Source organism: Labeo rohita, chromosome 17 (genome assembly GCF_022985175.1).
Source record: "Labeo rohita strain BAU-BD-2019 chromosome 17, IGBB_LRoh.1.0, whole genome shotgun sequence".
NCBI lineage: Eukaryota > Metazoa > Chordata > Actinopteri > Cypriniformes > Cyprinidae > Labeo > Labeo rohita.
Genome location: NC_066885.1, coordinates 32,900,729 through 32,924,886, shown reverse-complemented (window position 1 = coordinate 32,924,886; position 24,158 = coordinate 32,900,729). Strand labels below are relative to the sequence as shown.

General features: G+C 36.2%; 1 protein-coding gene across 3 annotated transcripts in view; it reads left to right on the top strand.

Annotated features, from left to right (window-relative positions):
* The window catches only part of prkd3 (protein kinase D3), a 69,986-nt gene extending 54,147 nt beyond the window's left edge, over positions 1-15,839 (top strand). For all 3 annotated transcript variants that reach the window (XM_051133495.1, XM_051133494.1, XM_051133496.1), the window contains 11 exons: positions 345-468; positions 1,319-1,396; positions 3,841-4,132; positions 7,115-7,167; positions 7,438-7,510; positions 8,180-8,286; positions 8,846-9,007; positions 10,300-10,398; positions 10,693-10,960; positions 14,035-14,120; positions 14,207-15,839. In XM_051133495.1, coding sequence (XP_050989452.1) covers positions 345-468; positions 1,319-1,396; positions 3,841-4,132; positions 7,115-7,167; positions 7,438-7,510; positions 8,180-8,286; positions 8,846-9,007; positions 10,300-10,398; positions 10,693-10,960; positions 14,035-14,120; positions 14,207-14,380 — 1,516 coding nt within the window. In that variant the 3' untranslated portion in view covers positions 14,381-15,839. The remainder of the gene's footprint in view (positions 1-344; positions 469-1,318; positions 1,397-3,840; positions 4,133-7,114; positions 7,168-7,437; positions 7,511-8,179; positions 8,287-8,845; positions 9,008-10,299; positions 10,399-10,692; positions 10,961-14,034; positions 14,121-14,206) is intronic.
* Positions 15,840-24,158: the final 8,319 nt, after the last annotated feature.

The window sequence follows — 24,158 nt, the reverse complement described above, 5'->3', positions numbered from 1 at the left end:
GATAGTTCACCCAAAAATCTAAATTCTGTCATTTACTCACCCTCAAGTTGTTTCAAAACAGTATGAGTTTCTTTCTTCTGTTGAACGCAAAAGAAGATATTTTGAAGAATGTGTGTAACCAAACAATTTCTGGTCCTCACTGGGGACATGTTTGGATCCCACCATTATCCTAGGTATCTTCTGTTCAACAACAGAAAAAACTCATATAGGTTTGGAACAGCTTGAGGGTGAGTAAATGATCATCCCTGAACAATTCCTTTAAAGTCAGAAGTTTTGAGAATTTTCTTGATGAATGACCCACATCAACACTATCAATCACTGCCATTTCTCATGTTGTCTTTAAGCCCCTCGACCAGCACCAATATCCCCCTGATGCGAGTGGTCCAATCCGTCAAACACACCAAGCGGAGGAGCTCCACTGTGGTCAAAGAGGGCTGGATGGTGCACTACACCAGTCGAGACAATCTTGTGAGATTATATTTCATATTAACACCTTTTTTTATACACATGGTTCGAATAGAAAGCATCTGCTAGCTTAGGCATAACTGTACTACAATATTAAAGAATTTCTAACTAAAATTGCTAAATGGTGTTAGCCATTTTTCAGCTGTTTTCATGATGGTATACAATAGCTTTTCCATGAACAAGCTGGGACTAATTGAAATTAGTAATAATATAACCAGAGGTCTATGTATGTAGGCCTGCGGTCCCCACAATGTTAAAAAATTATTAAAAATAGTAAATGATGTTTATCTGAAAGTGTAACGATGCAAACATGTTTTCTGTGAGGGCTAGGTTTAGGGTTAGGGTTGGGTTAGGGGATAGACAATATCGTTTGGTCAGTATAAAAACTAGTCTATGGAAAGTCCCCACAATTCACAAAAACAAACATCTGTGTGTGTGTGTGTGTGTGTGTGTGTGTGTGTGTGTATATATATATATATATATATATATATATATATAGTTTGAATACTGATGTTTAGTGCTGTTGTTTCAGTGCAGTTACTGTTAAGCCAGATAAATAACTACTATGATTTATTAAATAATATAATCTGATGTAAAGCTGAAATCTTGCCTAGCATTTCACCCAAAAAATAATAATTCTCTCATCATTTACTTAACCTCATGATGTTTCAAACCTGTGTAGTTTTCTGCTTCTCTTTCTGTTTCTCTGCAAAATGCAGTTTCATATAAGTAGAACAAACCTTACACCTTTACCTTATACATCTTTTCGTGATCATAGTTCATTTTACATCGATATGTGTTTGCTCACAACTTTCCTGAGTTTTGAAATCAGTCAAATCTGTTTTGTATTCAGAGAAAGAGACACTACTGGAGACTGGACAGCAAGAGTCTGACTCTGTTTCAGAATGACTCAGGAGCCAAATATTACAAAGTAGGTATTACTTCTATTTTCTATTAAAAGTATTCAACTCATAATTACTAAAGAAGTAATCATTTTTGAGGTTCGTTTTTTAAATGATATTCTCTGTTGGTTGAAAAAATTGGCATTCATGTGCATATTTTAATGTTATCAACATTAACCTTTAGAATAACCCCAGAAATTATAATATTGCTCATATACTTGTAACGAAAGTGATTATGCTGCAGTCCACCTTTGATCTTTGTAATGTCAAAACATAATTACTTGCTCATCTTGAGCATTTCACACGACTAAGGGCAGTAGTATTTTCCCCTCTCACATATACCACTGAGGTGTCTGGTAAGTACCACAGAATAACCCTCCTCCTCTGCTGCAGCTTGAGCTACAAGCCAGAAAGAAACAGGAAATGTATACACTGTGTAGTGAAATGGTTAATGCAATTGTATTACTATATTGAACAAATCAATATAATAACTTTTTTATTCTAGGACTTGATTAGCATCACTACATTTCTGTATTGTATTATATAGTATGTGTTTGTACATGTTTGCTTAAGCAAGTAGATTTTCCTGACAAATTTCGGGTCTAATTGGGTCAGTTTGAAAAAATCACTTTTTAAAAAAAACTACCCGAGGCTGCTAATACATGTCCGGACACTCACAGAAGTTTTGGATCTGAACCCGCTCAGGTCTCGGGTCGGACCTTGTGCTTTCGGATCCAAGTGGACCCATGAAGACCCTCCAACCCTAATCAAAGATACCTGAACCAATCTAAACAAGGTCTTTAGATGTCTTCAGAATGTCATGAATTTAGTCTGTGAAATGATCTTCATAAGCGGCAATTTTTTGGCATCCATGTAGGCAAGATTATGTATGCTCTAGTTTTCAAAAACATTTATGTTTTAAGATAAGTGGACAGCTTAAAATATTTTAAATGTGCACTACTATTCAAAAGTAATTTATTTAATTAAGCAATTAATACATGTGTATATACACAATAAGTACATTACATTTAAATTATTAATAATTAGTTAGAGCCAGTTCATATAAAGTGGGGCTTTTCGATATTACTGCTTGTGCTGCATTTTTGTTTGTATGTATTTTGGCTCCCACTGGAAAATGGGCCATGGTTAAATCTTCAGTAATGTTCACACATCGGGGGATGTGAAGGTCATACTGCCATAAAAAAATCAGTGAAAAATCTAAATATTTTCATTTCATTTTGTTGAGGAACTTGTGTGTTGTCTGTGAATGTTCCTGTAGCAGCTCCACTGTGTTCCCAGCTGTAAAACCAAAGTCAGGAAACCTCACCACCCTGGGTGAGACTTCAGGGCGTGTTTAAGACTGTTTTACACACCACTTTATCATCAGCTTGGCGCTGAGCTTAAATTACTAGATCTTTTGACAAGATTCTATATTCCAGTCAAGCCTGTTTGGCTTTGTTAGATTCACTATTACTAAAGCTCTATGGAACTCTGAAGAGCTCAAAAAATGTGTTAATAAAAACCATGTCCATTTCTGTCCTCCGCTTTATTGTAAAGTTCTCAATTTTTCTAAACCAAATCAGCACAAAGAGTAAGCTATATGATTCCCAAAGCAACCAATGCTTTATACTTAAAGTATAAACATGCATTTGATATACTGATACACAACTATAACTTAACAGAACCGGTCAAATTTGCACATTTGGAAATCATAGTGCTCTCTTTTGATGATAGAAGGCCTGTACTTTTGGTTTTTGGGTAAGGGGGTTCCAGGCCTTTCTCAGCCTAACCACAGCCCACCCCCTTGAGTGTGACCACCTCCTACATAATGTATCGGTGGCTAGCGTAAGACTTGCCTACACACTCATACACGTATGCACGCGAGCGCTGCCCTGTAATCATGGAGCTCTTCATAGGGTTGGGTCACATGATTCACCCACCAAACCACAAGCACTTCATCTCATATTCAGAGAAGACCGCAGGCGCAGCATTTGCGCTGATTGGCCACAGCTACTGTTTTTCCTGTCTCATCTGAGAGCAAGTTTGGGGGCTGAGCAGAAGGTGGACTCTTAAGAGACTGTCACAATCAGACTTGGCACATTAGGCTTTGCGTCGTCAGTGAAGATTGAAGCTTAACCCTGGACTTCAAACCTGGGCTGCGTTCGCAGACATTGCTGTTTCTGATATGTGTGATAAGGAACACTGGAGAGTATCAGTTTGAACCTGGAGGAACCACATGGAGTTGGAAAGCGACCGCTTTTTGCTTCTCATCAGCACATCGACACCATAGAGTTGCTGAACTCTTTGAGCCAAACTTTGAACTGGAGTAGACATTTTAATTCAACTTGGATTAATTCAATGAGTCATTTCCAGACTCAAAGAGCAAATGCGAGGTTGTTTAGCTGCTTAAGCAGTCCTATCTAACTGTTGGTGAGTCAGTGTCTAAATTTCTGACTCATTGTCTGACCCACAGGAGATTCCCCTGTCAGAGATCTTGCAGGTGGAGGTTGCGCGCGACTTCAGTAGTTTGGCCCTGGGGGGCAATCCGCACTGTTTCGAGGTCATCACAGCCACCATGGTGTACTATGTAGGGGAGAACACCGGTGGCCCCCACCTCCACATCCACAACCCTGCGCTGGCTGCCGGCGGTGTGGGGCTGGAGGTGGCCCAGGGCTGGGAGAGGGCCATCCGCCAGGCCCTGATGCCTGTTCCAGTTACACCACAGCCCAGCGTGGGCGCCGCTGCGGGACAAAGTAAAGATCACAGTGAGTAGCAAAGTCAGAACTCTGTTTTAAAAACACGTGAAGTGAATCTTCGTTTTCATCTGTGCAACAGAAAATGAGATATTTAACAGAATGTACATACTGTTTTCCATACAATTGGTAAATTATATCAAAAAGGACAAAAAATAGCCCATATGATGAGTAAAAGTTTTACTATGAAACTGTTTTCACTCAGAAATTAAAGGAGAGCTCCACTTCCAGAACAACAATTTACAGAAAATTTACTCACCCTCTTATCATCCAAGAAGTTTGTGTCTTTCTTTCTTCAGTTGTGAAGAAGTTATGGTTTTTGAGGAAAGCATTTCAGGATATTTCTCCATATAATGGACTTCATTGGTGCCCCGATTTTGAACTTTCAAAATGTAGTTTAAATGCAGCTTCAAAGGCTCTAAACGATCCCAGCTGAGGAAGAAGGGTCTTATCTAACGAAACGATCTGTCATTTTTTTTCTAAAAATAAAAATTTGCTTACTTTTTAAGCACAAAAGCTTGTGTAACAGGCTCTGGGATGCACGTTCACGATGCTACGTACTATTGAATCACGTCAAAAGGTCACACGGAACGTAGACAAAACAGATCCAGTGTTTACAAAGCGAACGCGCAAAGACTAAGGAAGTGCAAGTAAGTCAAACGCTCTTCACAAACAAAAAGGTACAATGATGTCGGACGATTCTGAAGTTGTAGAGAAAATAAGATTTTCGCCATACTCTACCTTTTTAAGCGGAAGTACACAGATAATGAACTTAGACGTGATTCGTAGTGTCGTGGACGCGCATCCCAGAGCTAGCGCTACACAAGCTTTTGTGCTTAAAAAGTATACAAAATTTTATTTTTAGAAAAAAAGACAGATCGTTTCGCTAAATAAGACCCTTCTTCCTCGGCTGGGATTGTTTAGAGTCCTTTGAAGCTGCATTTAAACTACATTTTGGAAGTACAAACGCGGGGCACCAATGAAGTCGCAATGAAATGCCTGAAATGCTTTCCTCAAAAAGCATAATTTCTTCACGACTGAAGACAGAAAGACATGAACATCTTGGATGACAAGGGGGTGAGTAAATTATTTGTAAATTGTTGTTCTGGAAGTGGAGTTCTTTAATAGTAAATTCCACAAATAATAACAAAGAAATGGCAAGTAACACATTTAAATGTGAGATTTCATATCTTAGTTTTCTTTACAACTTTGAAAAATGATTTTTACAGTGTATGTTCCAAGCAATATGAAAGCTTTCTTTGAGGAAAAGACCAGAATAGTAGGTTTTGAGCATCTGGCACTTCATGACACATGAAGTTTATTTATAATTTAATTTTAGACAAACTGTCTCTTTAAGGCTTAAAGGGATAATTAACCCCAAAATTAAAATCGTCATCATTTAGCAGTTACTCGCCCTCAAGTTGTTCCAATCCTGTATGAGTACAAAAGACAGTATTTTGAATAATGTTGGTAACCAGACAGTTCATGGTAGCCATTGACTTGCTCCCACAGTATGGATGAAAAAAAAAAAAAAATCTCAATGGGTACTGTCATTTTTGGGCGAACTATCCCTTCAACACCTCATTAAATGGTTCTATAAACATGTTAATAATAAAGTTCTGTTCAATATTTTGATGCAGACATGATAATCAGTTATTTACTGAAGTACTGTTACACGCCAAAGAAGGTAATAAGGTTAAATCATAGATCAGTGTTAGTTAAACTGTTAAAGTTGGGGTCAGTATATTTTGGAAAGGCAATAATACTTTTATTCAGCAAGGATGCATTAAATTGATCAAAAGTGACAGTGAAGTGACTGTTTTAAATAAATGCTGCCATTTAATCATTCAATGTATCAAAAAAAATCCTAAAAAAAAAAAAAATCAGCAAAAAACAGCACAACTCTTTTCATTATTGATAATAAGAATTTTTTCTTGAGCAGCAAATCAGCATATTAGACAGGAGTACTGATGCTAAAAATCTAGCTTTGCATCACAGGAGTTAATTACATTTTACTATGTATTCACATAGAAAATTACAATTATCCAAAAAGACTATCAGAAGTGCACTTTAATTAATTAAAAAGACACGAGTAGCTATGACAGGAAATTTGCCAAATTACTACTACTTAGCCAATCCTCAAAGCACTTTAAAAAGCATAAACATTAAAGCACATCTAAAGAAATCTAGCAACACACAATGTTAAAAATACTATACAAACTGCAGATACAACAGAAGCAGGATTAGCAAATGTGTGAAAGTCATTAAAACACAATGAATACAGTCGGTAGTTCAAAAAGTCCAAACAAGCAGTCAATGATGGAGCAACGCTACAAACGGAGACAACCAGGAATAATGACTTTCAGGCAGATTTGCAGCTCTATTCTGGAGAGTAAATGGCTGAGCTTAAGTATTTAATATCGTGATGCACCTCTATTTAATTGTGTTGAGAGACAGAAGATTAAAGAGGTTTGACAGGTCTGGATTAATGAAAGCTGTTTAGTTATGAAACAAACACACTTTTGGTTCAGTATTCAGAAGAGATTTTAGCCCAGAGTTGAGTGACATACTTAATTAAAGGTTCGTCGGTAGGCAAATCCAACCCAAAAAATAAACACAAAAAAAGCATAAAGTGTCCCTTCAGAAAATGACTATGTAACTCACGCTTGTCACTTTCGGAGTAATTTGCAATTTATTATATATTTAAGATAGGATTATTGTCTCATTTTGCACAAGGCAAACAGGAATAGGACTGTGGAAAATAATGTCTCAGCAGTCAGATTGCTAAATGACCAGTCACATGATAACTCGTAATTTGTTCCATGTGCTGGATGTGTTTTAAAAAATAATAATAATATAAAAATAAATAGAATATTTATCTGCCTCCTATTTTGCCACATACAACTTTGAAATTTGAACATGACCTATATGAAATACCAAAGCTAATCCAAATATGTGTATATTGTTGTGTGTGTGTGTGTGTGTTTATTGCAGAGGAACTGTCCATCAGCATTTCTGTATCGAACAGTCAAATCCAGGAAAATGTGGTGAGTGTCTTACTGTCTTTACCGACAATATTTCACAACTACACACTCTCTTTATTCACACTTCTGCATGTTCGGTCATGTCTACGGTCAAGCAACACCACAACAAAACTATGAAGAACTGAGAGAGGAAATACAAAAAAGTTGGGGTTTTTAATGCATTTAACCATACACTGCGAATATTATATTCTCAGTGTATATAATATAATATAATATATAATATAATTTTAAAATTTTAATAATTTTTGTGACTTTTTCTCTCTCCATCTTTAGGACATCAGCTCAATCTATCAGATCTTTGCTGATGAAGTGTTGGGTTCTGGACAGTTTGGCATCGTTTATGGAGGTACACCCTAAAAAATAATGCAGTGGCCCTATGAATATACCCATCATAAATAACTGTACTACCTTAATAAGCATTTGGGCATACCAAAATAAATGCCTACAAATCCAGCAGTTCATTTTGTTTTAAATGTGCATCTAGTATTTACATTTATTTCACAAAAACAAACAAATTATGTTTTTAATATATACTTAATATTGTTGCTTAATTTAAATCAAATATTTGAAAATGGAGAACTTATACTGATCAGTTCCAAGAACTACAATTATTACTTATTTCATATCAGTATTGTTCATCTTTAAGTACTGCTAAGAAATTGTTAGACACAATGAACAACCGCACAATGAAAGGGAAATCTGCTTTCTCCAGCATGCTTTGATATGGTTAGGTTGCTATTTTGTTCGTATATTTGTTTGTTTCCGTTTTAAATGGTTTCAAATGAAATATGTTTCACTCCTAAATACTGGTTTTAAAACTGGCTTACTCATATGTCTGAGTTACCTTAACACATTGGGTCTACGGAATTTTGTCATGGTACAAAATTTACTAATTTTATAAGGTGTATTTCATTCATTTCACAGCTTTAAAAGAAAAGAAACCTAAAAACCTTTTTATTTTACTTAAAATGTGTGAAATTATGTCTGAAATTATTTTTATTCTGTCTGTTTCAAGGGAAACACAGAAAAACAGGCAGAGATGTGGCCATCAAAGTAATAGACAAGATGAGATTCCCCACCAAACAGGAGAGCCAGCTGAGAAATGAAGTTGCCATTTTACAGGTGATCAGTGTTTGTAATGTGATTATTGAGAGGTTTTGGATGTGGATACCACTAGAACAATGTAATGATTTCCTTAATTCATGATGCTGGAGATGAATGGTCCTCTTTAATATGTGACCCTGGACCACAAAACCAGTTTTAAGTAGCGCGGGTATATTTGTAGCAATAGGCAAAAATAACACTGTATGGCTCAAAATGATTAAAATTTTCTTTTATGTCAAAAATCATTAGGATTAAGTAAACATCATGATCCATAAAGATATTTTGTAAATTTCCTACTGTAAATATATCAAAACTTAATTTTTGATTAGTAATATGCATTGCTAAGGCAATTTTCTCAGTATTTATTTATTTTATTTATTTTTTTATTTTTTTTTGCACCCTCAGATTCAAGATTTTCAAATAGTTGTAACTCAGCCAAATATTGTTCCATACTAACAAACCATACATTCATTGAAAAGCATATATTTAGCTTTCAGATGATGTATAAATCTCAGTTTCGAAAAAAAATGGACCTTTATGATATGTTTAATATGTGTTATTGTTCATGTTCTTGTAGAATTTGCACCATCCTGGCATCGTAAACCTGGAGTGTATGTTTGAGACTCCTGAAAGAGTCTTTGTTGTCATGGAGAAACTGCATGGTGACATGCTGGAGATGATCTTGTCCAGTGAGAAGAGCAAACTTCCAGAGCGCATCACCAAGTTTCTGGTCACACAGGTTTGCAAATATCTTTGTCTCCTCTTGTCCTTTCAAGTCTTATTTTTTTCTTGTTCATCTCGTGTATTCTGAAGTGCAGTTTGTTTAGATGAGGCAGTGGTCTGGATCTCATCTAGAGTTAATTTGGAGCGGCGAGTCTGTGGGTTGATTAGAGCAGTGGGGCCACAGGAGCTCATCCATTAGCCGTGGATCTGAAGCCACAGAGCTGCTGTGATGTGGCTAAGATGCTTCTGTCTGCGGTGCCATGAGTCAGTGTTTCAATGAAAATAAATGGCAATGGTTAATGATTGTGTTTGCATCCACGTATGTTCTTGACATGTAGCCCAATGCCTGCTATCAGTGGTGTTGGTCTCACTACCCAGCTATCATCCTATCAAACCAAGCATTCATACACTAGTTGACAACAATATTTGAATTCAGTAAGGCTCTTCTGCTCACCAAGGCTGCATTTATTTGATCGAAAATACTGGGTGAAAAAAAAAAACAGTAATATTATGAAATACTATTACAATTTTAAATGTGTTTTCTATTTGAATATATTTTAAAATGTACTGCTGTGATCCCTGTTAAAATAAAAACAGCATATGCTGGTTAGGTAGGTTTTGAAGCATGGATGCTGGTTTAAGCTGCTTTAAGCTGGTCCTGAGCAGCTCATGACCAGCTGAAACCAGCATCCATGCTTCAAAACCTATCTAACAGGTATATGCTGGTTTTTGCAACAGGGATCAAAGCTGAATTTGCTCCTTCAGAGATCATCTTAAAATATGCTGATTTGCTGCTTAAGGAAAATTACTGATTATTATCAGTTTTGAAAACAGTTGTGCTGTTTCATATTTTCTTTTTTATTGCACATTTTTATTGTCACTTTTGATCAACTTAATGTGTCCTTGCTGAATTAAAATATTGATTTCTTAAAAAAAAATTTAAACGGTAATGTAATATGAGATTGAAGCACAAGAGTTTTGTTTTCTGTGTTTTTAGGATTCTTAAGCATGTTTTTACGTTTCCTCTTGCCTGTTTTACCTATTGAAACATTAAACTAACCTTTTACTTGCACAGCATGCCTCTTCAACACTTGTTACTGGCGTAATATAGTATCAGTCCAGAAAGCTAGAAAGCTTACGTACTGTCATATGTAACTGTTAGCTGCTTATCTTGAATGATTTGGTTGCATTGCATATCAAATTAAACCATTTATGCATTGAGACGGATGATGGAGATTGGAAACAAATCAAATTTTTCTTTGACATTAGAAGTGTGCATGCAATTAAGTGACTGCGTTACTGTCATAGATCCTTGTGGCTTTGCGACATCTCCATTTCAAGAATATTGTTCACTGTGACCTGAAGCCAGAAAATGTGCTGTTGGCCTCTGCGGAGCCATTCCCTCAGGTAAACTATAGTGAATTAAACGCATTATCATGAAGAATCACTATGTATTAACAGTGGGTTTCCCAAACTGAGCTTAAGCTGATAATTAAATCATAAAAACACAAGAAAGCAGTTTAATATATTATGCGTTTAAATGTAACCTTTAACAGACATCAAAGAACTTTGAATGTGTTGATACATTATTGGAATATTATCTTAATTTCTCAGAAGGTCCTTTAAGAATGAAAAAAACGTTTTAGGTAAAACATGACCAAACGTGGTCACTTGCTCAACGAGACCCATCTCTTGTTCCAGGTAAAATTGTGTGACTTTGGGTTTGCTCGGATCATCGGGGAAAAATCTTTCCGGCGTTCAGTGGTGGGCACACCAGCGTACTTGGCCCCAGAGGTGCTGCGCAGTAAAGGCTACAACCGTTCCCTGGACATGTGGTCAGTGGGAGTCATTATCTATGTCAGTTTGAGTGGCACCTTCCCCTTCAATGAGGACGAGGACATTAACGACCAAATCCAGAACGCAGCCTTCATGTACCCACCAACACCCTGGAAAGAGATCTCTGCAGAAGGTAAGCAGCTGGTTGGAGTATGAACTCATACCCCGAAATGACTTAATAAAGAGTCAAACTGCCATGTTTTTGTTAGAATAGTTGCAGTTTCTGAGCATAAAACCAAATGTCAGCTGGTTTTGTGCAGATTTTTAGAAGAAACAGGCAAAAACTGAGGATAAGGTGTTTTTAATTTGTATTCATCTGTGGCGCAGTGCGTAATGTCTGTCTTTTGCTCTAGAAGAAAGAGGGAGATGTCTAGATGTCTGTCAGACAGCGAGCAGACTGTCCACCCCCACGTCTGTTTAGAATAGTTCATTCCGCCCAAGACCTGAAAGATTATACCAGCCTCTCCCAATTTCAGTCTGTCACACTCCTCTACAACACTATAAATGTCATTTCTCTGTCTCTGCATGTCACATCATTACATATTTAGTTTTATAGTTTGGTTATTTTTGTTGGAGCAATCATACTTAAATTCATCATTACATTAGTTTCATTTAATGTTGAAATTTGGGTAAAGAAACTCACATTACAGCTCTATAGTTGTTTTAAATTGATATTACCCAACTACCATTCAGAATATGTGGTGGTCAGTAATTAATACTTTTATTCAGCAAGGATGCACAAATTAGATCAGTAAAGATTTCTATTTCCAGTAAATGCTGTTCTTTGCAAAAAGGTTGTATCACATTTATATGCCAAAATTCATTAGGATGTTAAGTAAAGATCATGTTCTATGAAGATATTTTGTAAATCAAAACTTCATTTTTGAACTTCATTTGGACAACTTTTTTTTTTTGTTTTTTTTTTTTTTTTTTTGCACCATCAGATTCCACATTTTCAAACTGTTGTATCTCAGCCAAATAATGTCCTATCTTAACAGACCATACATCAATGGAAAGCATATTCCGTTATTCAGTTATATATAAATCTCACTATTTCAAAAATTTGATTTTGGTTTTGTGGTCCACATACAGTTATTGCCAAAAATATCAGCACCCTTGCAATTCTGTCAGAAAATCCAACCCTTCTCTGAAAATTGCTGCAGTTGCAAGTGTTCTGGTACTCACATGTTTATTTTTTTTGTTTGCATTGGAACAACACAAAAAAAAAAATCAGAACAAAGGTAAAATCTGATACAATTCCACACAGAACCCAAAAAATGCACTGGACAAAATTATTGGCACCCTTAACATTAATATTTGGTTGCACCCCCTTTGGAAAAAATAACTGAAATCAGTTGCTTCCTGTAACCATAAATGAGTTTCTTACACCTCTCTACTGGAATTTTGGACCACTCTTCTTTTGCGAACTCCTCCAGGTCATTCAGATTTGAAGGATGTCTTCTCCCAACTGTTGTTTTGAGATCTCTCCACAGGTGTTCTATTGGATTCATATCTGGACTCATTGCTGGCCATTTCACAACTCTCCAGCGCTTTGTTTGTAACCATTTCTGAGTGCTTTTTGAAGTGTGTTTCGGGTCATTGTCCTGCTGGAAACCCATGACCTCTGATGGAGACGCAGCTTTCTGACACTGGTCACTACGTTGCGCCCCAAAATTCTTTGGTAATCATCAGATTTCATGATACCATTCACACAGTCAAGGCATCCAATGCCAAAAGCAGCAAAGCAACCCCAAAACATCTTTCAACCTCCACCGTGTTTGACTGTAGGGACTGTGTTCTTTTCTTTGAAGGCCTTCACTTTTTCTAAAAACAGTGCCATGGTGTCCTTTACCAAAAAGCTCGAATTTGTTTGGAAGTTAATCAGGGTTCTTTATCCACCACTCAAACAATACTTCGTTGTAATTTTTCATTAATTTTGCTCCTCTGTCCACGTCCAGGGAGGTTAGCTACAGTGCCATGGGCTGTAAACCTCTTGATGATATTGCGCACAGTGGAAACACAAACATTAAGATCTCTGGAGATGGACTTGTAGCCTTGAGATTGTCCATGTTTTTCTTCTCTCAAATCCACAGACAACTCTACACTTCCTTCTTTTCTCCATGCTTAGTGTGACACACAAAACATAGGTTGAGTCAACTTTTCTCCATTTTAACTGGTTGCAAGTGTGATTACTATATTGCCCACACCTGTTACTTGCCACAGGTGTGTCTAAATACAAATTACAGGAGCATCACATGCTTGAAAAGCAATTATTTCTTACAATTTTGACAAAGTGCCAATAATTTTATCCAGTCCATTTTTGAGTTCTGTGTGAAATTTGATCAAGTTTGACTTTTCTTCTCTGTTTTTTTTTTTTTTTTTGTGTTGTTGCAGTGCAAACAAAAGCATGTGAATACCAAAACATTTGCAATTAGAACAATTTTCTGAGAGAAATGTTGCATTTTCTGACAGCATTGCAAGGGTGCTGATATTTTTGCCCAAGACTATATAAGCCTTTACCCACAAAGCTGACTAAAAGAAGCCAGTATGTTTGGGGGAAAAAAGTATTTTAAAGGCTACTCTATCAAAATATCATACACAACTACAAGCATACCTGGAACACTTAAAAATTCTTCTGAAACACATATGACACATCTATCATATGCAAATTTCTGCAACGGCTATGCAAAGCCTCCTAAATAATCAGCATAAATTTCCCTGAAAAACCTGTTGAAAATAATCTTCTTCATTATAGTTTCATAAAAAGTACAAGACCTTTTAGTATAAATTGTACAAACGTCCACCTTCAGTTCATGGTTTGCATGTTTTTGGCTGTGAATCTTTTTCTGATATCATCATTGTATTGCATTGCATTATATGCCTGGAAAGTACAGAGCTTTGATCATAAAACTAAGCATTTGAATATCTTACTAAGACAACTGACACTTATGTAATATTATGGAAGTTTCTGCAGTACTGTTAGAAAGATAGTGTTGTTATATTTCAAGCGATCAGAATTTCATCTTACATTTGGCCATATAAATATCTACACCAAATTGCATATTTTTACTCTGTTTGTGTCTCTGAATAAAACATAGGTGTTTTTTCCTCCTTTTGGAAACGTGGCCAGGATCTGTAATATTGTAACATCCTGATCATGTGTGAACCAGTCTAACTATTTCCATAATGTCTAATTTAACTCTACAGCTACAGATCTGATCAACAACCTTCTCCAAGTCAAGATGAGGAAACGTTACAGCGTGGATAAGACCCTCAGTCATCCATGGCTACAGGTAAGGAGCCTAGAAACCTGTGAAATGGCTTCGCTGAATGTTTTGAAGCTTTATACCTCAACTTGCCCATGTCTGCGCTGTCCCAGGACTACCAGACGTGGCTTGATCTGCGAGAGTTTGAGACGCGCAGAGGGGAACGCTACATTACTCACGAGAGCGACGATGCACGCTGGGAAAAGTACGCTTACGAGCACAGTCTGGTGTACCCGAAGCACTTCATCATGGCTCCAAACCTCGACGATATGGACGAGGACCCCTAGTGGCCACATGAGCCGAACTGAAAACCAGGTCAGTTGAAGGCAGGGACCTGTTAATGGGTCTGTTGCTATGGAGATCGAAACACATCAGCAATCTGAAGCAGACTTTAAGGAGAGCAAACTGTTACAAGGCCAGCGAGGTCGACCGCTCTCTGGATGTCAACGAGAGTCATGGAAACTGCGGATCCACGCGGCTAATGAAGATGAAGGCTGTGGAAACATTCGCTGGGATTGCTTTCAGAAGTCTTAATGACTGTTCTTTTCCGAAAGGTGCTGTTTCTTATCGAGGCGTGCGTTCTGCATGTCAGAAACTCATGTTACATTAATGAAAAGGTTTAGTAACAGCTGTGAATGAAGTAAAACAAAACATACTAGGGAGAGCGATGCGGTCGCTTGTAGTAGTGTTCACAGCCTTTTGTTTTCGAAAGCATCAAACTGGAACATGCGTTTTTGAATTCCTATTCTTTTATGATTTTCTGATTCGTTTGTCTTAAAGTATAGGTTACACAGCAGACTGAATGATTCCAAAAGGGTCGTTTTTTGCACTAAACCATACAGCCACTGCAGCTGGTACAATTAAGTGAATCGTGTGAGATAACAGCACAGAAGATCGCGCGCGTTTCGTCGAATGAAACAAGAACTACACTTAAGCTACAGTATGTTTGAACTCTGAATTGAATCTGCCATACGGAATGGGAGATACTATCTTCACCGGACCAAAGACATTCGCGTCTATCGTGACTCTTGTTCTTACGCCCTTTTAGAGCTGTTTTCCTTACCAGCATTCTTTACAGAGCCATTCCTCTTTTTATTTATTCCTCATGCTGCGGTCTTAAAATCTAATACCAGCTAAGCAGTGCAGGAAGATGTGTTGGTCAGAAGCCTACTGTGAGAAAGCTTTATGACTTATTAGCAAAGCTCTTTTTAATACAAAGAAGTAATGTATTGAAAATAACTGCTAACAACTTTTTATTAGAAAAGATGAACAGTGTTATATTCGTTTTGTTTCTTTCTTTTTTTTTTAAATATGGTATTGTACCGAAGATTGAACTTTTCTATGAATCCCAGAACTGGAAAATCTGAAAAATATTTTTGGTAATGAACTTTGTTGTTGTAAATACCACCTACAATATTAAAGTTAAGCTGGATAAATTGGATTTCTGAATGTAGGTAGTACATTGTGCCCACATCCCTCTACACACACACACACACACACACACACACACTCATACACAGACACTCTAGTGAAAAGTGACAAATATCAGGGTAAAGCCATTTTATAAGTATTTTCGTTTTGTTGTCCATGAAATGAAAACTGTTCCATACACATTGGAACTTGGGAGAAAAGGATCGAGGATTCCTTGAAATCATCACATCTTCATCACTATGTTGCCGCTGGATTGGCAAGTGTCAGTGTTCTGTATATTTTAGTACATACTGATTCAATAAAATCTATACACGCCATGTGTTTGGGGTGATTTTTCAAGGTTTTGGATTTGCCACTTGCTGAGAGATTTGACAAAATGAAGTTTTTGCCATTTTTGCAGGTAATGAAATGATTAGATGATCCTATAAAACTATAAAGAACCTGCTTGTCTGCACATAGAACAACTCATAATGAATTCTCAGACATACAGACCTTATACAGTTGTGTTAAAAAAATAGCAGTACAACATCAGTAATCTAATGAACCACTGTTATTAGCAGTAGTGATATTACTGCATTCAGGGGCGTGCAATGATTATTTTTGAGGGGATCTCTGTACTTTTTAACCTCAAACGCTCATCTTGTCTAAGTCTGTGTGAACTCTGTTTTTTTCCGGTTCAATACAGTCATTACAGTTCGGGTTTTTAATATGACTGACTTTGTATTTAATGTGAATTGAACAATTTAAGTTAATGTGAATAAAAAAATGTAAGTTAGGCTACTAATCATAACACTTTCATTGTACAGAAAGAGCAAAGAACATTTACATTATCAAATAACATTTTCACTGACAATCTGGAGTTCAAGCACTGTTTACACTGTGAATCTTGCTTACAGATTCGTACACACATCTGCGCTTTGTTGTTGTTGTTTTTTTAATTCTCCAGAAAGTGGTGTTCAGTCAGCGAGCGAGCAAAGACACAGCGGCATTTAACTCATCGGAACGCCTCTGATTGGTCAATGCATTCATAAGCTCAACAGCATTGTGTGTGATTTGTTATAAAGCGCAGCGCTGTAAAAACGTCCTAATCAGCCGGTGTGATTGAATCAAATATAGAAAAATATTAAGCTATTTTTGTCTTTTGGATGGTGCATTCAAAATCCACTTGGCCCCTCACTTTCAATGGGCATGACGCCTCTGACGGCATTGCAAATATTTTACTTGTGAATGTAGTACTGTAATAGGAAATCAACAGCCACAACTGGCATGACGTGCATGCTGCTTGTTCTGAGTAATTGACTAATGCATTAAAAAGGGTGTGTTCAAAATAATAGCAGTGTGGAGTTTAATCAGACAATTCATTCATTCTGTGAAAAAAAATGTGTCATTATTTGTCTTTTTTTTTTTTAAGGAGGAAGGGAAGCAATGTGTCACACATTGTTACAATATATATTTCCTTCTGAATTGTGAAGTAAAATGGGCCATCCCAAACATTGTTTGGAATAACAACAGAATTGAAAAGTTGATTAGAGAAGGGAAAACGTGAAGAAGTGCAGCAAATTGTGCTCAGGAAAAAATTATCTCAAATGCTTTAAAATGGCAGCAAAAACCCAAAACCTGCAGAAGAAATCAAGCAACTACTGTTAAAATGCAATCATCACCTCCAGAAAGATTAAAGAATATCTAAAAATGAGTACAGTTACAGTCAGAAGACATTTGATCGAAGCTAAGCTTTCAGCAAGAAGCTGAGAAGCTAATACTTTGATTTAGAATTTAATGTGTAATGTTTCCTCTATATATTAAACTTGGAAAATACAGTCTTAAAAAATCCACCTTATTCACTTTCAGTAAGGCATTGCTATTTATTTGATTACGACTCTATTTCTGTTTAAGGATCACGTATGAACAAGAGAAATTTGAGAAAATCAGTTTACAATTAGCAATTTACTGGGATGAGAAGTTGTAACATGACCAGTAAATTTTCATACTTGGATTCAAGTTATTAGTTTCTAGTGACAATATAACAATATCACATTTTTTGCGTTGCAAATTGCATCTGCATGTAATTCAAGTATGTGCACTGCTCAAACACAGCCGCATTCACGTACTCACATTGAGTATGGCTGCATCTGAATATGCATACTTTCCTATAGGTGAAAAACAGTATGTGAAAGAGTAGCATCTCCATGGGACACAATCTACATGCCTTCTGTCACCTGATTGATATATTTTATATATATTTTCAGCAAGTAAAAGGCCTTTTAGTATAATTGTACAAATGTGTACCTTACGCTTGTGCTTAACATGTCTTTATTTATTTTTATTTTTAATAAAGTTAATGTAGTAACTCTTACATTATTACTGGACTGAAACAACATTGGTTTACTTGATCATCAAGACATCATTTTTTAGAAAAATCATGTTCAAATGTTCAAAACAAATATGTCTGCTATACCTTTATAAAAATCTAACTGATTCACAAGCTATCAATTTCATCTGTAACGCTTTAGAATAGGGAACACTAGTAACTAGATTTTTTTCCCTCAGTAAATTCCTAATTTGCTGCTTATTAATAATTAGTAATGTAGTTGTTAAGTTAGGTATTCGGCAGGATTAGGGATGTAGAATAAGAAATTAATATATGCTTAATTAGTACTAATAAATGGCCAATATTCTAGTAATATGCATGCTAATAAGCAACTAGTTAAGAAACCGTAAAATAAAGTGTTACCAAAATTTTTTTTTTTTTTTTTTTTTTTGGTCATTTGCACTTTTTGGTCATACAAATATCAGCATCTGCACCAAATTGCATATTTGAGCCTCTGAATAAAATTGAGGCTTTTTTTTCTTCTTCTTCTTCTTCGTCTTCCTGGAGTATATAATTTTTATATTTTTACTATATCATGGCCTACTAATGATTAAAAGCCTGATGGATCATATATGTGACCCTGGACCACAAAACCAGTCATAAGGGTCATTTTTTCAAAATTAAGATTATAATTAAGCTTTCCATTGATGTACGGTTTGTTAGGATAGGACAATATTTGGCCGAGATACAACTATTTGAATATCTGGAATCTGAAGGTCCAAAAAAATCTAAATACTGAGAAAATCACATTTAAAATTGTCCAAATTAAGTTCTTTGCAATGCATATTACTAATTAAAATTTAAATTTTTATATATTTACAGTAGGAAATTTACTAAATATCTTGATGGAACATGATCTTTACTTAATTTACCAATGATTTTTGGCATAAAATAAAAATCAATAATTTTGACCCACACAATGTATTTTTGGCTATTGCTACAAATACACCCCAGCGATTTAAGACTGGTTTTGTGGTCCAGGGTCACATATGATACTCAACAAAGACATATGCAAACTTTTTAAAAACATGCAGATTTTTTAAATTATACTTTGTCTCAAACTGTTGCGTTTAAGATAGATAGATAGATAGACAGCGTTTTTTTCTGACTATCATTTCATATGTCAGGCTTCACTGGCTGGGTTTAGCATCATGGTTTGTATGCTGTTTGTCAACGAGTCTTTTGTGGGTCTCTGCTGCTGGTGTGTGTGCGTGTCAGTGTGTGTTCAGAGCAGTGAGCCACAGTATAACAGTGGCACCACAAATCAGCTCCAATCAACAGCAGCTGGATGCAATTATGTAACCGCTGAGATCAGGCACTGTGGCCTTCCTCACAACACTCACATTTATGAAACGGAAGAGGACTGGCTTAGTTTGCTTTCATATTTGAACAAGATGTATGTATGTTTCTCAGAAATTAGCATCTTTGGATATTTTGTGTCACAAATCAAATCCTTAAAAGCATGCTGATTAAACAATGCGGAATAAGGTTTGATGTAAAAAAGGATATTACTGTTATTTACCTTTTTTTAACAAATGCAGCCTTGGTGAGGAAGAGACTTATTTCAAACAAACATATTATTAAAAAAGGTATTTATAATCTATCAACAGACATGAAACAAGTTAGAACGACTGGGTGCTCGAGACAGCAGTTCTGCTGTAAGTCAGTCTCTTAAGAGCGAGTCTCATCCACTTCCCCTGAGATGAAGGGACCTCTGAATGAGCTTCTTTATCTGCCTTCTCCGCAAATGGCTTAAAGATGTGCGGCCGTGCCACATGGCTGACTGATAAGTGTTCATCTTCAGGAGACAGGAAAACTGGGCAGATAAATTTACTCTGTCATTTTATTTCATGACCAGGCCTTGGAAACTGAGGATACATTTGGTTTTATCATAAACTGGTTTAGATAAGGCTCCTACAGGTCTGAGATCGAAAACGAGACAATCTTTCTCAGAATAATACAAGCTAAAATGAAACTAGAAAGAGCATGACTTTTTACTAACCCTGATGTGTTGATGTTGCATTTTTCCTTCTGTGGAACATAAAACAAGATATTTTGAGAAATGTCTTAGGGTTTTTTGTCCATACAGTGGACGTCAATGGTTACCAAAACTGTTTGGTCATAAACATTTAACAAAACATTTTCTTTGGTAGAGGAAGAAAGTCAGGCTTGGAAAGACATAAAGGGGGGAAGGCGACACTGTATAAGCAAATCAGTAAGCAATATGATTTTATTACTCAGTATTTGTCTTGTTTTCCAGTCACAAATATCCAAACATTATAAAGTCAACATACGTTTACTTAAAATGCAAAATGACTTAAGATATTAAGCTTTGTTTTCTTAAAATGTGTCAGAAAAAGAAAATTGCCAATGAGGTAAGAAAAATAATCATTTTTGTACCCCGTTGGTGAGCTTAAACTCGATCCAATTTGATACATTTTTTTTCAGAAAACAAGACTCGATATCTTGTGTCATTTTGTTTCTCAAGGTAATGTATGTTACAGCTGCAATCAAAATTATTCAACCCCCCAAAAACTGCAGCACTTTACAAATACAAGCTTTTCCGAAGATCCAGGACTTCATAAAAATTGCATCTGTAACAGATTGCTGGTATATTAAAAGTGATAATGTCAATACATAATGTAATATTTTTGAGCTGTAGGATTTTTTAATAACACAACTATGTCATAATTATTCAGCACTGCTGTTTTTTGTCACTTATTTGTATGATGGGTAACAAAATTGCATTAAAACACAATTAAACCTTAAGAAACTCTTAAAAAAACAGCATTAGCTCGGGCTGTTACACATACAAACAGTTAGCCCATGCGTGTGCTGAAGTTTGAGAAGCTGACAAAGTCAACAGAGCTCTCATAAAAGCTATAAAGAAGTTATAGAGAAGGAATAATTGTATTACTTTAGAAAGTCTAAGGCTATGAAGATTTCCAAGACATTAAAGGTTCCTAGAGACACAGCCGGCAGCGCTAATCCTTAGTTTAAAATGTGTTGTACCAGAAAACCTTTAAGGGTGTTGAACAAAAAAGCACAATATCATAAAATGTTTGATTGGAGCAACTGAGGAAAAACCTGCAATGTTCAGACAAAGACTTGCAAGATGATCCAATGAAAGGTGGAAAAACATTTGAGTGCATAGTATTAGAAGAACACAAGACAAGCATGGCTTTCACGTTGTGGCATCTTGCCGAATGCCACTCGAATGAGCCAAGATTGCAGTAGAAAGGTGACAGAAGCTTCTTAGCACTTCCAAGCATTGTTTATTGGTGGTTTCAGAGAACAAAAGATTCTGCACCAAATTTGACTTTTGGCGGTTGAATAATTTTAAATACGAACATTTTACATTTTTCTCTATAATTCATTAACATTTTCAGAATTGCTCAAATGTATATTAATAAACTTTCTCTAATTGTGTATGAATGCCTTTGTTGAATTGTTTTCACATAATTCTGTTCTCTGAAGCAAAATGTCTGGCAGGTCAACAGGGTTGAATAATTTCCATTGCAACTGTAATTTGCATTGGAAAAGCCAAAATTGTCAGATTGCCAAAGTCAAAATTGTGTTTGCCTGCAGTGGGCCTACAGAAGACTTTTATGCTACGGGGTAAAAAAAAAAACGGTACCGCGACGAAAAAGTCGGAACTTTTTTATAGAGTTTATATCTCGCAATTCCGACTTTCTTTTCCTTAAAATTGTGAGAAGAAATTTGAGATATAAACTATAAACGATTTCGAGAAAAGATCGAAATTGTAGGATAACGTTACCCTTAAGTAACGTTAAGTCTGTTTTTTTTTTTTTTTTTTCCATACAGTGTAGATCACCTCATCCAGCGCTATTTTTGTTTTCTGTTTTAAGAAGTATCCCGTTACGGTGTGAGAACTACATTTATAGTGTGAGTGCCCTGGTGAAAAAAACAGCATATGCTGGTAGGTATGTTTTGATGCTGGGATGCTGGTTAGGTAGGTTTTTAAGCTGGTCCTTTGCTGGTTTATGCTGGTCCTGGACCAGCAACATGACCAGCTTAAACCAGCATCAAAACATACCTACCAGCATATGCTGTTTTTTTCACCAGGGTGAAATGTCCGAATGACTCAAACTGAGTCGCAAACTATTTAAGACATTTTTGCAACCGCGTTTGGCCGATTATATAAGGGATTCATTCGCGAATCAGTAGTTTTGATTCTAAATAGACGAAAAATACGTGACATGTTGCTGAAGTAAAACATACTGGAGTTCCCCAGAAAAAAAGTCTAGCGACGCCTCAGCTTGCATCATCTTCATCCTTTCATCCCAACCTGCTCGTAGTCATCATGAATGAATGCACAATTCATTTTTATTGCATAGGAACACACATGTGGTCTCACTTTCCATAAAGCCTGTAATATACCATCTTTACCATGCTGGCTGCAGCCACAGGGCTTGGCGCGGCCTCAGACAGCGCTGCCTTGACCTGTCGCTCAGTAAAAGTACACGAACTGCCCCACAAACCATGCGGCACTGAGAGGCAGAGCTCTGCGCTTGCGGTCGTGAGGCAAGATTTATTGCTGTAGATTCAGCCTCGTTCTAGATGTAAGGCTTGGCAGTCCATTAAATGCTGGAAAGATTGGGGGGAAACGTAGAGATCAAAACGGGCTTAAATGCACATATTGTGTAAATATGGGTAATGAAGTCCAGATGCTGCTCCAGAAGGGGAAGCAGCGTGTAAGTGGAGTCCTGAGGTCTTATTCATTCTCATCTGCATTTCTTACCTATGATCTTTATAGACACATTTGTTATAGATGCCAATGAGGGATTAAATGCTCATTCGGTAAATTATGAGAAAACATAATGACACGTTTGCATATGTGTTAGATGCTTATTAATCTCGATTTATAGCACGACATGAAGGCGTAAATTCAATGATTCTTATGAAACTGTAGATCTACTGTAATCATATTAAAATACATATACATTATATAATCATTTTTATAAATATTATTTACGATCCTTTGTCCATGAACTCTTCAAAATCCTTTCTAGAATATTAATTTGATCATTTAAAAGTGACTATGTGCAACATATATAATAATTTACGTGTTTGAGGGAAAATATAATAGTTATATAGTGAAAAAACAAACAAAAAAACAAACTCATTTTAGAACACAAATTAACTTTATTTTTTTCCTGCAACCATCATCTATTCTTGGATAGGTCGGACAGACTTGATTTCATTTTCCTGCCACTAGAGGGCATTCTGCTCATAGAATTCACAGCAAACCTTATGTGGGCAATGCGTTTTTGTAGTATATGCCATTAAAACGTTAATTTCACCAGAGCTATCGTGCATCACGACACATATTGTACTCATGGGGTGAAAGGTTTAAATCTTGGTTGCGTCATGTTCCCATCCTATAGTTTATCTACCTCTGCTTTCCAGTCTAACTCCTGTACGTTGTCTGATTCCTGTTTTTATTTCAGACTGATATTACTGCAGATGCTTGTAAAAATGACATCAGGTTAAATGCTGTGAAAATATTTGAAAACGTGCCTTTTCTTTAAAATAACTGTATGAATTGTAACAAAAGGAAGGAAATGTAACAAAGGAAGAGCAGCAGGTTCGAACACACTATGGAGTGATCCGCGAGCTTTTACTATTGTCTTGACCCAAAGTAGATGGAGATGTAGTTACACATCTACATACTATAATAATAAATAGTAAATTGTGCATAATTACAAGCAACCCTAATCCAAAGCCTAACAAAAGAATATAACCGTATAGTAGTTACTATTATTTGGCACTTATTTGTGATTTAACCGAGTAAAAACATCGCCCTAAAAATGTGACATTTAAAAAATTTAATAAATGAATATGTCCCATGATTCACTTCACACAAAGATACCTTAAATGAGGAATTCCTGGAATATCAGATTATAAGACAAATCATCTAAAAACAATCAACCCATCAGATTTTATAGGTACAGGAGAAGGGGGTTGTAATACACTACGTTTCAACTTTTCTAACTTAACAACATTTCTAAGTGTTTTGCACTTAAACTTTTATATAATATTCCAATTTTTGTTTGGTACAAACTTAAGTAGATTAGAAAAGTAAAACTCATTCCGAAACTGTGCAAGTTTAAAGCATATACTACAAACTCCCTCACTGCTGGAGTGGACTATAACACCAACACAAAACATGCACATGTAATACCTTTTGGCTGTATTGTGGTAATCACATTTACTTGTTTGAATGAATTATTCCATCCCTCATC